At 42.3% G+C, this 14,792-nt stretch overlaps 1 protein-coding gene across 4 annotated transcripts in view; it reads left to right on the forward strand.

The window, feature by feature from the left end:
• The first annotated feature begins 2,241 nt into the window (after positions 1-2,241).
• RNF145 (ring finger protein 145) overlaps positions 2,242-14,792 on the forward strand; it is a 40,400-nt gene continuing 27,849 nt past the window's right edge. Inside the window, exons 1-2 of one of the 4 annotated variants that reach the window (XM_065029670.1) lie at positions 2,242-2,478; positions 11,076-11,289. In XM_065029670.1, coding sequence (XP_064885742.1) covers positions 11,106-11,289 — 184 coding nt within the window. In that variant the 5' untranslated portion in view covers positions 2,242-2,478; positions 11,076-11,105. Of the gene's footprint in view, positions 2,479-2,619; positions 3,062-4,308; positions 4,435-11,075; positions 11,290-14,792 lie in introns of those variants that run through there. The other 3 variants (XM_065029668.1, XM_065029667.1, XM_065029669.1) reach the window with 3 other exon arrangements.

The raw sequence follows: 14,792 nt of genomic DNA on the forward strand, positions 1-14,792 counted from the left end.
TCACCATAGCGGCCTCCTTCAGTCCTCAGTTGCTGATCACTGAAAGTTTGGAATTCAAATGCCTCTGTTAATAATGAGAGATAAACAATAATTGAATTCAGAATTCTCAGCCACCCAGTGTCAAATGCAGGAAAGGCTTTTAAAATTCCAGAGAAATGAAGCAGAAAGTTGAGGTGCTTTTAAAAGACACGCCTGACAAGACGGTGGTAACACCACATACCTGACCTGCCCATTAGGGAACTTGCGCTTTTGTAAATAACACATTTTCAGAATTAAATGCTGAGAGATGATAGAATGAAATGAAGGTTGGGTTCAGTTACTATTTGTTTGCAAACTGAACTTTGATGATTTGCTACAATACTTCCATGATACAATTACTTCTAAAATAATAATAGATTTCTACTCAATCTCCTATAAATACCTGTCACTGTCCACAGCTGTGATATGTATTTGTCTCTCTCTGCTGCTTGCTGTCTTTTTGCTCAAAAGCAGCACTGAAGACAGGTGGTAGGACTTAGATCCTGCACCATCACCCCGACTTCAGTCAGAATTGAACCAACCCCACAAAGAAAAGAAGCGACTCATGATTTTTTTTTTTCCATATATGTCATGAGAGGACAAGCAGACCCTAGAAATGAAGCTGAAATTCTCACTCTGTAAACCTTACAAGCCTGACCAGAACACAGAGCGCTTATGAGCAATAATCACATGTACATGCATGTCCTTACTTTGGCTGGACATGCTTATTTGTTCTTTCTAAAGAGAAGGATTACTGTGTTCAGGAGTCTTTGCATGAACTGATAGCTTGAAGCTAAATATTTCCAATAAAAAACTTATTTTCTGAACAGCATTAAAATCTGAAGTTTGTGGAAGATTATATCAATAGGCTGAGTTTGTCTATGGTGCCTGAGGAAAGGCTTCTGCCTGGGAGATCCCCGTCACTTGTGCTATTTGGTCTCCTCTGCCGTGTTCTGGACCCAGCGGAGTTTGGGAGAAGACAGATCCAGTTTTAACACCAAATAAACTGCCTGAGTATACAGCAGGGCAGAGCCCCGCTGCACCTTTGGTAAAAGTTCACACAGATATGTCCAAACTACCTTTTTGTTCTGTTTTGTAAACCTTTGGGTACTCGGACAAGGGGTAATTTTGCAAAGCAGAACGTGGACAGACACTCAAAGCCCTTATTTTAATATCTTTGCTTCATAAAGACAGCGTGTTGAGGCTACGCATTGCTGATGTCTATGTCTGCGAATGCTCCAGTCCTCATTAGAGATGGAAGGAAAAAAGCAATTATTAAGTTGGCCAGCCCAACCCTTGTGAACGACAGGATTTTCTGGTTCAGTGTATTCCCTCATTCCTCACTTTAGCTGAAGTTTTTTCACATCCCAGACAATGCGGCTTTGTAATTTTTCAAATATAAAGGTAACATTACTTCTCTTGGGTCACATTTTTTTCCTTAGCACTTAGGGGTGCACGCTAGGGCCTGGCCATGCAATCTTTACAGAAGAAGTAAATTATTAGTGAGGTGTTTCATGCAAAGGTTGTGAGCACAGCCTGGGAAACATAAGCTCCTGCACAAGAGCCTGTGCTGTGAGGGAACTGCCCCATCACGGGTCCCCAGCTGGAAAATGACAACGCACAACAAGAAGTCTGGGATTTTTCTCCTTGATCTCAGAACAACAGTGACTACGGATTCCGCAGTACTCTCCTGGGAAAAAAACGGGTCAAGTTTAATATTTTAAATTAAGACAGCATTTTGTGTTCCACAGGGCCAGTACAGAGTATTATTAAAGTATCTGAGCTGCCCTTTCAAACATCTGCCCAGGCACTACCTCAAATTTTGCTGACCGACCCTTGTGAGTCATGGTTCAGACTTGCAGCTGCCTGATGAGCCCTCCACCTCCCGGGAAGGCCCGAAACCAAAACTAAACCCCTGGTCTCCCATCGAAATTTAACCGCAAACCTTTGCCTTTTCCGGGGCCGGTGAGGGGGCGGCTGGCGCCGAACTGCCGGGCGTTGACAGATCCCGCTGGCAGGCAGGGAACCAGCCCCGCAACCCCCTCCGTCCCCCAGCCAAATTCCTACGCCCAAACCGGCGTTTTCCACCCAAACCCATGCTTTCCACCCAAAAACCGCGTCCCGCTCTCTTCGCTCCCCAGTCGCGCCGACCCCCCCGCGCTGCGCGGCGCCGCGGGCGGGCCCAGGCGGGCGCGCGGGGCGGTGCTGCGGAAGGAGCGGGCGCATGCGCGGAGCGGGCGCGGCGCGCGCGCGCAGGCAGCGGGTCCATGGCCGCCCGTCTGCGGATCCGGAGGGTGTCGGCGTCCTGAGGCGGCGCGGCGCGGCCATGGTGCCTCGAGGAGCCGCTCTGCCGCCGCCGGGCACCGAGCCGCCGCCGTCGCTGTGAGACGCGGAGACCCCGCGGAGCAAGAAGAAGAGGAGGAGGAGGAGAAGAAGGCGGCGGCCACCCCGCCGGCCCAGGTGATTCCCCACCCGCCGCCTCAGACACGCGCGTGCCTCTCTCTCTCCCCTCACGGCGTCGCGGGGCCCGATGCCCCCCCCTCCCCTCCCTCGCACACCCTTCCCGCGCGCGTGCGGGGGGCGCGCGCCGCCCCCGCCGATGCGCGCGCGGATGTTCACAAGCCGGGGCGCAGCTCCGCGCTCCCCGCCGCTTGTGCGCGTTTGTGTGGCGGGGGTTCCCCGACCTTTCCTGTGCGCAGCGCCCCCCTTCTCCCCTCCCTCCCCTTCCCCCATCCCCTCCTCTCTCCCCTCCCTCCGCCAGCGCTGGCTTGCAGCGAGCTTTGCAGGGGGTTACTAGAGTTCAAAGGCGGCGGAGCTGCGCTGGGAAGGATGCGAGGGGCTTTCTGCAGCGCCGGGGATGAACGCGCGAGTTCGGCGTGGCAGGCGGCGGGCAGGGAATAAGTCACTGGCTGGGGAGTGTGCGTGGAGTGGGGCCGAGGGGGTGGCAGAGTTTGCCCGCCCGGTGCGTGTGCTCAGCCCGGCCGCGGGGCTCGACTCGGGCCCGGAGGATGAGGAGCCGCTCGGCGCCGCAGCCGTGAGCGAGGTGCCGGCTCCGCTCCGGGGGTTGCGGTTCTCCCCTTCCTCTCGGGGCTCCGGCTTCACCTTCTGTCAATGTCCCCTGACCCTTTCCGCGGCGGCCAGAGGCCACAGGGCTCAGGGGTGGGACACGGGGCTGTGACCTGGGCCCAGGTGGGACGCGGGGGGCGGTTATTCCCTCCTGGAGACGGGCCCAACAACATATGGTAGCGCTTATGTAAGGAGCGGTCCCTCAGTAGCATGAAGAATAGGGCATTTTCTATCTTTCCTACTTATATCATCTTAGTCGATTATTTTGAGGCCTTCTGTAGCCTTTAAAATAACCTTAATGATGAGATTTTTCATTATTTTCTTCTGTGATTGAGAGTATTTCTGTGTAGCAAGTACACCTGTGACAGATGGTTGCTCTTAGAGGGATTTTTGTCTTTTGGTTGTGCTGCCTTTTTGAGGGTGAGAGGGGGCTGGTGCATAAATAATGTGATTGGGAGAATAAAATGAAGAAGTGGTGGGTTTTTTTGTTTAATGCACGTAAGTATCAGTAAACGAGGGGTAATAATAGATATTATAGGCAAAAATGCCTTTTGCGTACTAATGAAAAAGCAACTGTAACATGTTTGACGCATAAATGTTAGCCATATGTGATCTCATTCAAAATACTTTAAGTCTGAAGCTGCTGTTTTGTTCGTTTTCTTCTGCAACTTTTAATACAAGAGTTTCTATTATGTTTTGTGCACTTGAATACTTTTAGTTATGTTTGTGTTAGGGACATCAAACTTGAGGGGAGAAGAAGGAAATAGTTCTTAGTTACTTTTCTTTGATTACTTTGTAGATTAATGAAGTTAGGTTTAAATATTGAAAAAAATATTTTTAAGGTGAGAGCTGTTAAGCTGTTGCACCCTGTAAATTACGTTTATCTATAACCTTGGCTTATTTTTGCCAGTTCTAGTAAGAAAGAAGATACCTGTGCATGAGAAACTGTATATTTTTGTTTGTATTTAGTTTTAATAACTATGGTAATCAGCTGCTGGGTTTTGAGGCATAATGTCATGCAAGGATTTAATTTTATTAAGTCTTGAACTCATTAGCATTAAGAAATGCTTTGTGGCCACCATTGTGTGGAAGCACTGTTAAAAAAATCTTAGAGAGCAACCTAAAGCTGCTGCTTGTCCAAAACGCAGGATTTACCTTGTTTCTATCAGCCTTAGGAGGAACTACTGATGTTATAGTGACCTGTTTCTGGTGGTGATAGGTACTGAGTGACGTGCATCGGAAGAAATATTGGGGAATTCCTTCCTTTGGAGATGGTGGAAGGAGATCAGTATCTCGCTCGGTGCAGCAGCTGGAGTCCCTGGTGCAGATGCAGAAAGGCACATCGTGCCAGTAAGATGTGAACGGATGGGTGTGTCTTGGAAAACTGTATAAGCCTGCTCAGTGTTTTGTGTTCCACTCTCAAAAACAGTCTCTAATCTGTTTGCTGAACTTAAGTTGGTTTCCTCCTCTTTACAGGGACAGGTGGATAGCTTCTATTTCAGTCCACTGGAAATATTTATATTTGTGTGGCGATTTACTCTCTGAGTCCATTTTTAGCTCTAAATACACCTGGCAATGTTTGATGTGGTTATAAAGTGAACAGTTCACTGTAGTTTTGCTTTGTAAGTGTGTGTTCTCGTCTAGTGCCTTCAGTATGATTCAGATATCCATGGACCAGTTTCCCTGCCTTTACTTTTATAACATTTATTTTCATTTTAGAGAAGCCTTGCTGCTCTGTAATTAGTTGTGTACTTGAAAGCAACATTCAGAAGTGGGTGCTTCATCTTGTGGAGATTTTCTGCAAGATTTTTTTGGTTGCATGTCTTGAGTTTGAACATGTTTTAAAAGGAACTTTTCTAAGTGTTTTCACCATTTGATATTTCTGTCATATAAGTCTGGTACTGCGGGAAGCTAAGCTGCCTGTGTGACAGGCCTGGAAACTGATGCTTGTTATTTACTGAAGTCAAATAGCTAAGGCAGCAGCAGCAATGGAAGTTATCGATATTGACTTATTGATCTTAAAAGTCTTATTTTATATTTCAACTTCTAAACCAGTCAGGTAGCTAGTTACTGGCATTGCGGGCTCTAAACAGGCGGTGTCTGTATCTGAAATGGCTAAAAACTAAATGAGCAACCGTGGAGGATGGAATATATTTCATCCTGGTAACACATTTGGGTTGCAGGGCTTGGTGAGGCTGATGGCTGCGCCAGATTCCCTCGTGATGGGCTCTCTGAGGTGGGTTGTCACAAACCGCATCACCCTGGGCTGTCACCGATGCTCAGTGTGCGGGTCCGCTGGGTATTCTCTCCTCTGCAGAGACGCTTTGGGATTGCTGCCCAGATTTTTCTCAGAATGTGCTGATGCAAATGTAGTCAGGCAGGCTTGTAGGTGTAGGCTTGCAAACATGGCTGTGACAGCAAAGAAAAATGCTGAATAGCTAGTTAATAAACCCAACCTTGGACTGGCAGGGAACTGTAGAGTTAAAAAGGACCTCAGAGCAGTTCAGTCTGTTGATTCGACCTGGATTTTTTTCTGAAAATTTTACTTAGAGATATAAATACTTACATTTTTATTTCAATGAAGTAGTTTCCCATCTTTAGGGGACTAACTGAACTCCGCAAATCCGTGATCTAAAAGCCAAGCAGTGACAAGCAGCCCCTCTTAGTGTGGCTGGATTTGAAGTGATCGTGTGTGGGCTGAGCGCTGATCCTGCAGGAATCCGCAGGAAGACTTTGCTGTGTACCTGGTGGATTTGTTCACCTTCGTTAACATGTGTTAGTCCCTGAGCTCAGTTTCCTGGTCTTACCTGCTAATTATGAAAAATAAAAGGCAGAGGATGTTTTACAGGCTGCCTATGAATAATACACTTGCTATATAATTGAAAGTCTACTGGAACTGTTCATAGTGTATCAGTGTACTCTAGAAATAAATCTTTAAAGGAAACTTTAGCTTCACAGCCCTCTGATATGTATTCTCATTTCCTGATTTGATTTTCTTTTCCCTCATATAAAACTTGCTAGAATTAATGAAAGCTGGAAATATAGGGTTTTTTTCTTCTATATGTTAACTCTCTAGTTTATTTTGTCCATTTTTAATATGCTTTTAATGTGAATGTCTGTTCATTTATGTCCCTATGAACAGATAAGAGGTTGACCTAATTTGTTTTACAGTAGAAGTTGTTTTTTTGCAAAGTATGTTATATATTTGGTTAGAATAATTAGCTGTGCCTCAGTTCACAACTGAGTGAGTAGCAATTTAGGTATTCATTTGTTTTCTAGGTGGAAATAACAGTTCTTCCGTCACACCACCGCAGCAGCTCTATAGCAACCCATACTGTTAGACCAAATGTGGAAAAAAAAAGTTGTTTGTTCTTGTTAACTTCTTACACAGCAAGACTGAGCGGTGTTTGCTGACCAACTCTCAACCTTTAAATTGAAGGCTAAATACTTTATGGTTGTTACTTGAAATTATGGGGCTACTCCAGTGAACTACAAGAAGTGGGTATTATTGGGGATGCTGACGGGATCGGAATGCGGCGTGTTCTCTGGGTCTGGCCTTCTCAGCAGAAATTTGTGAGCACTGTCCTCGTCAGTCAGCACTGAACTCGGCCTCATTTAAATTGTCTGGGAGCAAGAGATCTGCAAGCGCTGGTTTGGTGGAGCGCTGACTCACTCGCTGGAGTTCTAGGGGTTTTTTTTGTACAGACTCACACAGAGAAATTATTTTCTAAGTGTGTATCTGATAAACCTTTTTGTCCTGTTCCTTCCCTTTTCTTCTCTTGGTTTTCTCTCTCCCAAACTGATGATATAAAGACATAACACTCCAAAGGATGAGATTCTTCTGTACTTCAGATTCCTCTCTTTTTGCCCTCTGGAACAGGACAGGCATATAGCAGGAGTTCTGGGTTCTGCCTGAATGCAACACAGCCTAATTTTAGACCTAATTTTAGTTTTTGAACTGTGACATTGTATTTTTCTAGAGTTACTGATAGGAGTTGTATTTTTTTTCCCTCTTCGAGATTGATCTAGCAAAATTTACCTTATAGGAAAACAAAAGCTTTTCCTGGTGATATTTTTAATTTCAGAATGTATCATTGAAAAATAATTTGAAGTGGAAACTAGACACAGATCAAAGCCTGCTTGTTAATGAATGTATCCAAAGTAATGAGAATTTCATAAATGTGAGGAACAGAAGTTGAAATTGTTTCTTGGTTTCTAGTCAATCTTTTCAAGTGATTTAGGTCATAATCATGCAGGAAACTGAGCACCTTGTTCACAGATGTTGGGCTGAACATGGCAGGATCAGGTCTGGTTTTGAAGTTCTCATCCTGACTGGAGTTACTGTATCTTTCTATGGTGATTTTTGGTGGCAGTGATATTAGAGTAACTCTGAAATTTGCAAGTATTCCAGTGTATTTCTGTAATTCTTAAGTAACTTTATAATTAATGCTTTTGTAAATGTGCAAGCTCTACTCCATTAATATAATTTTGCACCTGCTTGGGTAAATGGATGCAGGTTTTGTGTGGCCTCTTGAACTGCTCTACCAGTATTTTCTGCCTGTGATGTGATATATTTATATTTAAGTTGGTACATAAAGAACAGTGACACTGGTTTAAGTGGCATAATTCACAGCTTCAGCTGAAATGCTAAAATTTTATGCAATGGCAAAACCTCAGAAAGAAACTTCTGTTAAAGGGAAAATATGTCCTATCTTGGAGAGAGGGTTTTTTTTGAGCTAATTGCTGATCTGTTCTGCTAATGGAAAGAGCTGGGGCAGACTTGTGATAGTATTTCTAATTTTGTTTTATTTTTAAATTGTATTTTGCTAATTCTGCTGTTTTCTTTAAAGCTAACCAGGCATATGCTTTTGATAAAAAATGAGTATGTCAGGTGTGGGATGGAATTTTGGGAAGTACTGTGTTGTTAGAGAACAAAAATGTTTCGGTTATGGAAAATTTTTGAAAGCTGTTTTTGGTCCAGTAGCACAGCTGTGGTTGCACTCACTTAGCATGTGAAGTCTGAAGTTCTTCCTAAGACTGTTCTTTTTCTTGTCCTGATTTGGAAAAGGGAGATGTTTGAGATCGTGGGGAAAAAACATTGTGTCACAAACTGGTCCTGTTCTTAAGTCCAGTTTTTGACTATGTACAACAGTGACCTATTTTTTCCTCATGTCTGAGCATCCAGCAACTCTTGTCATCATCATTTATCTAAAGGTTTTAGAGGTTTAATGTTGTGGTGGGTTTTTGTTTTTGTTTGTTTTTCGCACCAATCAAAATAATGCATTGTGAGAGCTCTTGACGATTTAATGAGCTTACAGCAATGGACTTTGTTGCTTCCCTGCATTATATTCTGTTAGAACTTGGCAGCAAATACAAATGAAGCTTTATTTAACACATCCACATTTATGGTGGAGTTAATTTTAAAGGGTTTCTTATTAGTGTTGGATGCTTTGTCAGTCAGTGACAGAATATGCTGCGGAGTTGCAGTGGCTGCTTCTCATCTCCCATCCATGGCCACATAATGTGATTTTCAAAGTTTGTTTTAACAGGGTTTGAAATGTAGATTGTTTACTTAGATAATATAAATTTTGTACTTTTCAGTTCTCTTGCATTCTCAAATGTGCATGTATGAAGTTGGAAGGCAAAATTTTTCAGCTCAGTTTTAATGTGCCGAACCTTAGTTAACTTTCATAATAAGGAGAAGTCCACAGAATTCTGCATTTGGAGTAATTAAGGAAACTGAAAGCTCAAGTCAAAATTTTCTTCTTGTCCTACGTGATTGGTTGTTGACTGGAAAAGGTTTCACAGTTGCGAGAATGTAGTTTGAAATCAGGTGTTTGTTGTGACTTTACGTGGGTATTTTTATGACAGAGTGAAAACCTGTAAGTCAGTTCTCGCCCACCCCCAAGCCCTGCTCTACTTGCAGAAGTAACCTGCCAAACAAACAGGAGGCAGCTTCATTTCAGAGTTCTAATTAATTTTGCAAACTCGGCAAAACCAAAGAGTTTTGAAAATTCCAGGACATTTTAAGTGTTTTGATGTAAATTATTTGAGCTGTGTGCCTGTAAACTGTTCTGAGCATAGCCTTGTATATCAGTATGCAGCTTGGCAAAAACTCTGTGTAGCTCCCAACTTTTATTTGTACAATACCACACATTTAAACTCCATCTTCTATTCACCCTAACTGTTGAACGCTGGTATTCTGTAGTAACTGCTTGGGCAATGGTTTTGGTTGTTCATTCTAAATAATTGTAGTCTTCTGGCTGACCTTTTAATTCATTTCAGGAAACATTGTGCAACGCTGGTGCTGCGTGGGATGCCCGAAGTGGCGGGGGGGGAAGGACGTGGTGTCTTTGGGGTTTGCAGAGCTGCTGTAAGAGCCGCTCTGCCTGCCTTGATGGAACTTGCAGAGTTAGACTGTGGGCTCGGCAGCAACAAGCAGCAGCCCTGTAACCTGGGGTTTACTGAGCCAAATCTCTGTTTCGATGTCTCCCGACTTCTTGAGCTGGATTAATTTTATGTCATCATGTCTCAACAAGTGTCAGTGTGGCTTTAGGTGAGCACATGAACTGTTAATGGTGGGATCTTGGCTATGGCAACACAAAACTTCACAGGAGGCTTTTTTTTGTGTGTGTGTGTGTGTCCATACAAGAAGGAAGATGTTTTTGTATGTGAGCATAGTTTCATTTCATGCCGTACTTCCATGTTGGCATAAAAGAATAAAGCTTGAACAACCACAGAAATTTCTAAATTTTGCACAAGGACAATATGAATAAAGTCCTCTACAACTTTATTTGAAAAGTGCATTTTGAAGTGCAGATTTTTCTGTTTCTTTGGTCAGGAGTCAGTTCTTTCAAATTGTTCCCCTAATAATTGGGATTTGGAGCCTTTTCTTAAACTTGACCTCATTGGGAGATGGATTGTGCTACAGGTGATTTGTTTTACTTTGAACTGCTGTCTGTGGATAAAAACTTGCTGGATCATCCCCACCTTAGCCTTGGATACTGCACTTCTCTAGTACAGTGTATATAATTGGTGGCTTCCAAATAACCTGGGATGAATGCTGTTCAGGGTGGGCAAGTGGCGTGTGGTAAAACCAGCACATTTCATTTGGGAACACCTGTGAGTCTGAGCTGAAGGCCGTGCTCTGACAGGATGTGGAAACTGATCCTTTTGCTATTTAAAATGGTCCTGTTCATGACTAGATCTCTTTTGAGATGCTGTTGTAGACCAGAATTTTCTTCCTGTTTAAAAGAAGAAAAAGCGCCCTTCATTGTCTTACATTACCCATCTTCTCTGATCACAAGCACCAATATTAAATTACCTTCTAGTACTCCAGAGTGAGGATACGGTCTTTTGTTTGTATGATTCCTCGTGGTAAATTACATTAAAATGAATAGAATAGTTGCATTATTGGTCCTAGTCTTCAAAACCCGCATCCCTCAAATTCCACAAATGTATAAATTCATAGAGATTACCAAATGCCATACATTGTTTTTTAAAAGCTTAGGTATTGGAAAATCATTTATTTCAATTTGCATTGGCAAAGTGGATCTGAAATGTTTTAAGAACTATTTTAGTTGGTGGTCATTTCATTTGAGAGACATAGTTAAGTGAAGGTAGTGTCTGAATTTTGTTTGCTTTCCAAAGCTTATTATGTCATTGGGGTATTTTGGCTGGGGTCTTGGCTGCTAAATTAGTGCAAATAAGAATAAAGGTTTATCGGGTGCACACTCTTTGACCATTTTGATGTCATTAATCTGCTCCTCCCTTTCCCATGTTACTGTATCACTGTGGAAATATTGCTAGCAAATTGCCTTTTATAGAGCAAAAATAGAAGCTGTCCTGCATAGATCCGAATTTAACTCGGTTGATTCATTCAATCGTTTGTGGCCACCCAGGAAGCCCCATTCATATGGTCACAAAGCCTAATAGCTGTTTGTACAGTGAGATTGATCTGATTACTCTTCTCTGTCTTGTGCTATTTACAGTCTGCTGCCAGTTCACAGAAAGGGAAGAGAATGGCTGCAAAGGAGAAGTTGGAGGCAGTATTGAATGTGGCCCTAAGGGTCCCAAGCATCATGCTGTTGGATGTCTTGTACAGATGGGATGTCAGCTCATTCTTCCAGCAAATCCAGAGAAGTAGCCTGCACAACAACCCTCTCTTTCAGTACAAGTACTTGGCCCTCAATATGCATTATGTGGGTAAGTGTGCATGTATTCAAGAGAAAACACTACGGTAGTAAATACAGTTTTGTTTACTACAAGAATTTGAAGCATTTGGTAATAGCATGATGATATATTGATTACAACGAATGGCACAATAATATATTCATTACAGTTCTGCTTGAGGGACTATTTATGTTAGCAACAGAGAAATCCTGTGCAGTCTTCTACTGAACTTTGGTATGTAGCCGTGATATGTAGCATAAATCTGGTGTCTGGAAACGTGATTGACACCCTGAGAGAATAGCACAGTGACTTTGGCCTGTGTCTGACTGGTGAAAAAGCTGCTGTCAAATGCCATGCAGACAAGAAGTAATGCAATTTATATCATTGGTATTAAAGAAGATAGTAGGGAAACTGTCGCTTAGTTTGGATTGTGACGACAGCACCAGTTGCCTTTAACTGCTGCATGGCTATGGCTCTTCAGTGTACAACCTTATGAACCACAGGTATGCCGTGAGTGGATTAGAGCAGGTAACAAGTCCTTGTGTTACAGGCAAATGGACAAAATTCCTAACACAGCTCATGGAGCTGAGGTTTGAACCTTGGCCTGCAAGTCTAGCTCTGGAATGCTATATGTCTGCTTTTAGGAGATGAAAGGGTTGATCTTCTGGGACCTGTTCTCCAGGTGGGTATGTGATTCATCTATGACTGCACATGAGGTTCATTAGGGATTGGATCCAGGCTGTTGAGACTGAGAGCCACTGATGATCTGCAGGAGGACTGCCTAATTTGGAGAGAAATGGCTAGCATATATTTTCCCACTCTGCAGTGTATTCTTCCTTGTAAACGGCTTTGGAAGATAAAGATGTACTGCAGTCAGCTAAAGGAAACACTGCCTTTCAGTTAAGTAGTTACTGGTTTTCTGAAGTAGCATATTCAGGTTTTTAATCCTGACTGCAGAAGTGCTGGCATGTGACCTGACTTTTTTAATCGATTAAATGTCTATTGTCTGCAAATTATTTACTGTCATTAAAAACACATGTGACTTTCTTTGTTACAGCTCCACTATACTCGTGCAATGTACTTTTAGTGCAAAAAACTGGTGTTACAGTTCTATGCCCTTTTCGTCTGTTTGTGGGAGAGAGTACTCATTTGTTGCTGGTGAATGTGACTGACACAGGGCTGTGGTGACATGTAACTGCAGCGGGATTGCTCATGCACTTGTATGCACACAAGTAGCTTTTAGGAATGAGTTATCAGAACAGTTTCTAATACAGAACTAACAGTTGTGCAATAGGCTATCCAGATGTCAGTGGGAAATTTCCAGCTGTGACACAGCCCCTCTTTACAGCCATTTGATAACTTTGCCCTTGTTTAAGTGCTTTGAGATAACACCAATAAAAAGTTCTACAGAGAGGGTAGGTATTGTTACCAAAGTATTTCTCACCTGGATGCAATTTTAGTACTAAACCAGTGGATTCTGACTTGTGCTCCTCATACAAGTGATGATTTTGTGCTGCTGCACAGTCACTCAGCAGTTGTTTTACTTCTTGCTTTAACAATATTGAGTGTCTGCACTATTACTGCTCCAACTGGTAATTGCTGATCAAGAAGGGCTTCTAAATCATCAAAACATTTAGTGTTTTAAAAGATGTTCAGACAGTTTTCAGTGACAAAACTTTGCTAGTACTTCTAAAAGTTGATTTGTTTCAATTCCTTGGTTGTTTTTTTTAAGCTGTGCCAGTGTGAGTATGGGCTAAATTAATTTGCATGCCCGCACAAGATTTTAAATGGATTTAATTGCATCAGTTTACAGTATAACCTTAATTAAAATAGTGTCTCAAAATATGTGAATTTGATTTGTAAGGAAAACAAAGTACTTTTTCCACTAGTTTGTGAAATTAAGCTTCTTTGAAGATATGTTGGGGGAAATTAACTGCCAGTGTGTGATTTAAATAACAGCTTACCACGGATATGCTTCAATGTGCTGATCTCTTTTATTTAGGAAAAAAAAATCCACTGTTCATATTTGCGTTTAGGAAACACAGTATCAGCAAATGCTGTGGCAGCTTCGCAATATCGAACAATCACTGAGTTTCTTATATGGGCAGTGTAAGATACCGTACCATGGAAGTGCTTCTAGCAGCTTAGGAAATTGGGTGCTTCTGTCTTGGACAAGTACTCAAGGAATGGTTTGATTAGAGAGCCATAAAAATCAATGAACTCTACCTATCTTGATATAGTGAACATTTTCCCAGAACTAAGAATGCAAAGTTGGAAATTTCCTCAGAACTGGGGGTTACTAGGAGTACGTTTCTGTTTAAATACACTCTTTTTCTTCCATCAATTTGACTTAAAGTTTGAAAAGCCAGTTGTTTTTGATCAGGTGATGTATGTTAGTATGATTTGTGTTCCAGTTAGCCGTACTGGGAATGTAATAAAAGCCTCTAGGATGCAATTTGTCCTTTGATAGAACTTTCGCCTTTCATATCTTTTCATGAAACAGCCCTTATCTGCTTGAGGGAAGGAAAATATTCCGTCCTGATAACAACTCAACCGCAAGTTCAACTGCGTGAAATGTAACTAAATATGCACAAAGCTGTGCAAACAGCAGAGATAAATTTGTGGTTAGAATTATTGAATGTAAACAGATTGCAAAAGAGTTGTGTTTATGAACTTCTGAATTTACTGCCATCGTGTTTGCCGACTGCTCTCTACTTTGGTCTGCCTTCTTTAAGCTTTTGTGTGTTAATGAGAAGATCTTTTTTTGGTTTGCTTTTTTGTGGTGCCCTTTCTCTGAAGAGGAAAGATTTAGTACTCTGATACAAACACAATAAGAAGTGCCATGTGAAGTGTCAGTGTGAGAAGCAGCAGTCAGTTCATTCCAGAAACAAATTTCCCAAAATTGTGAGAAGAGGATGTATGACTACATGTGTGAATGCAATTAATGCATACAAAGATGAGATGCTGCTCAGAGTCAGCATCTCTGGGTTTGCTGTCCCATGTCTTCTGTCTCCCTCCTGCCAGCAGCATTTAGGTAAATGGGTAGTAGAACTATTTTCTGAGTGTTACTATTTTAAGCGGTAGCTATTTTTAACCAACTTCAATTTTGTGACATGGACTTGGTCTTTATTTCTTAACAAAAAAATTACTTGCTCTGTTTTCATATTCTTTTCTTGGATAAAATGCAGTGTATGCTGCAGTTGGTAGACACGGAAGAGGGCAGAGAGCATGCCATGCTCAAAACATAGCATACCCTTTTTTCTCTTGCCAACTCTAGAGGCTGCCGATTCCTATCTGCTTCCTTGGTGTAAGCTGCTACTAAGCAGCTTTTTCAGCATATGGGTATTTTCTGGTGACTTTTCTGTATAAAGCTGGTATCTCTCTTTGGCAACCTGAATCACTTTTTATTTAAAAAAACAAGCCAATAGCAGCTTGCTTGAAAGGAGACACTTAAAATTTTGAGGTTCATTGAACTCTGAGTAACAGTCCAATGACAACATGGCAATTTGTGTTCATAATTTAGAGTACATTGTGAC

The sequence above is a fragment of the Columba livia genome, chromosome 14 (genome assembly GCF_036013475.1).
Source record: "Columba livia isolate bColLiv1 breed racing homer chromosome 14, bColLiv1.pat.W.v2, whole genome shotgun sequence".
In the NCBI taxonomy this organism is placed as follows: Eukaryota; Metazoa; Chordata; class Aves; order Columbiformes; family Columbidae; genus Columba; species Columba livia.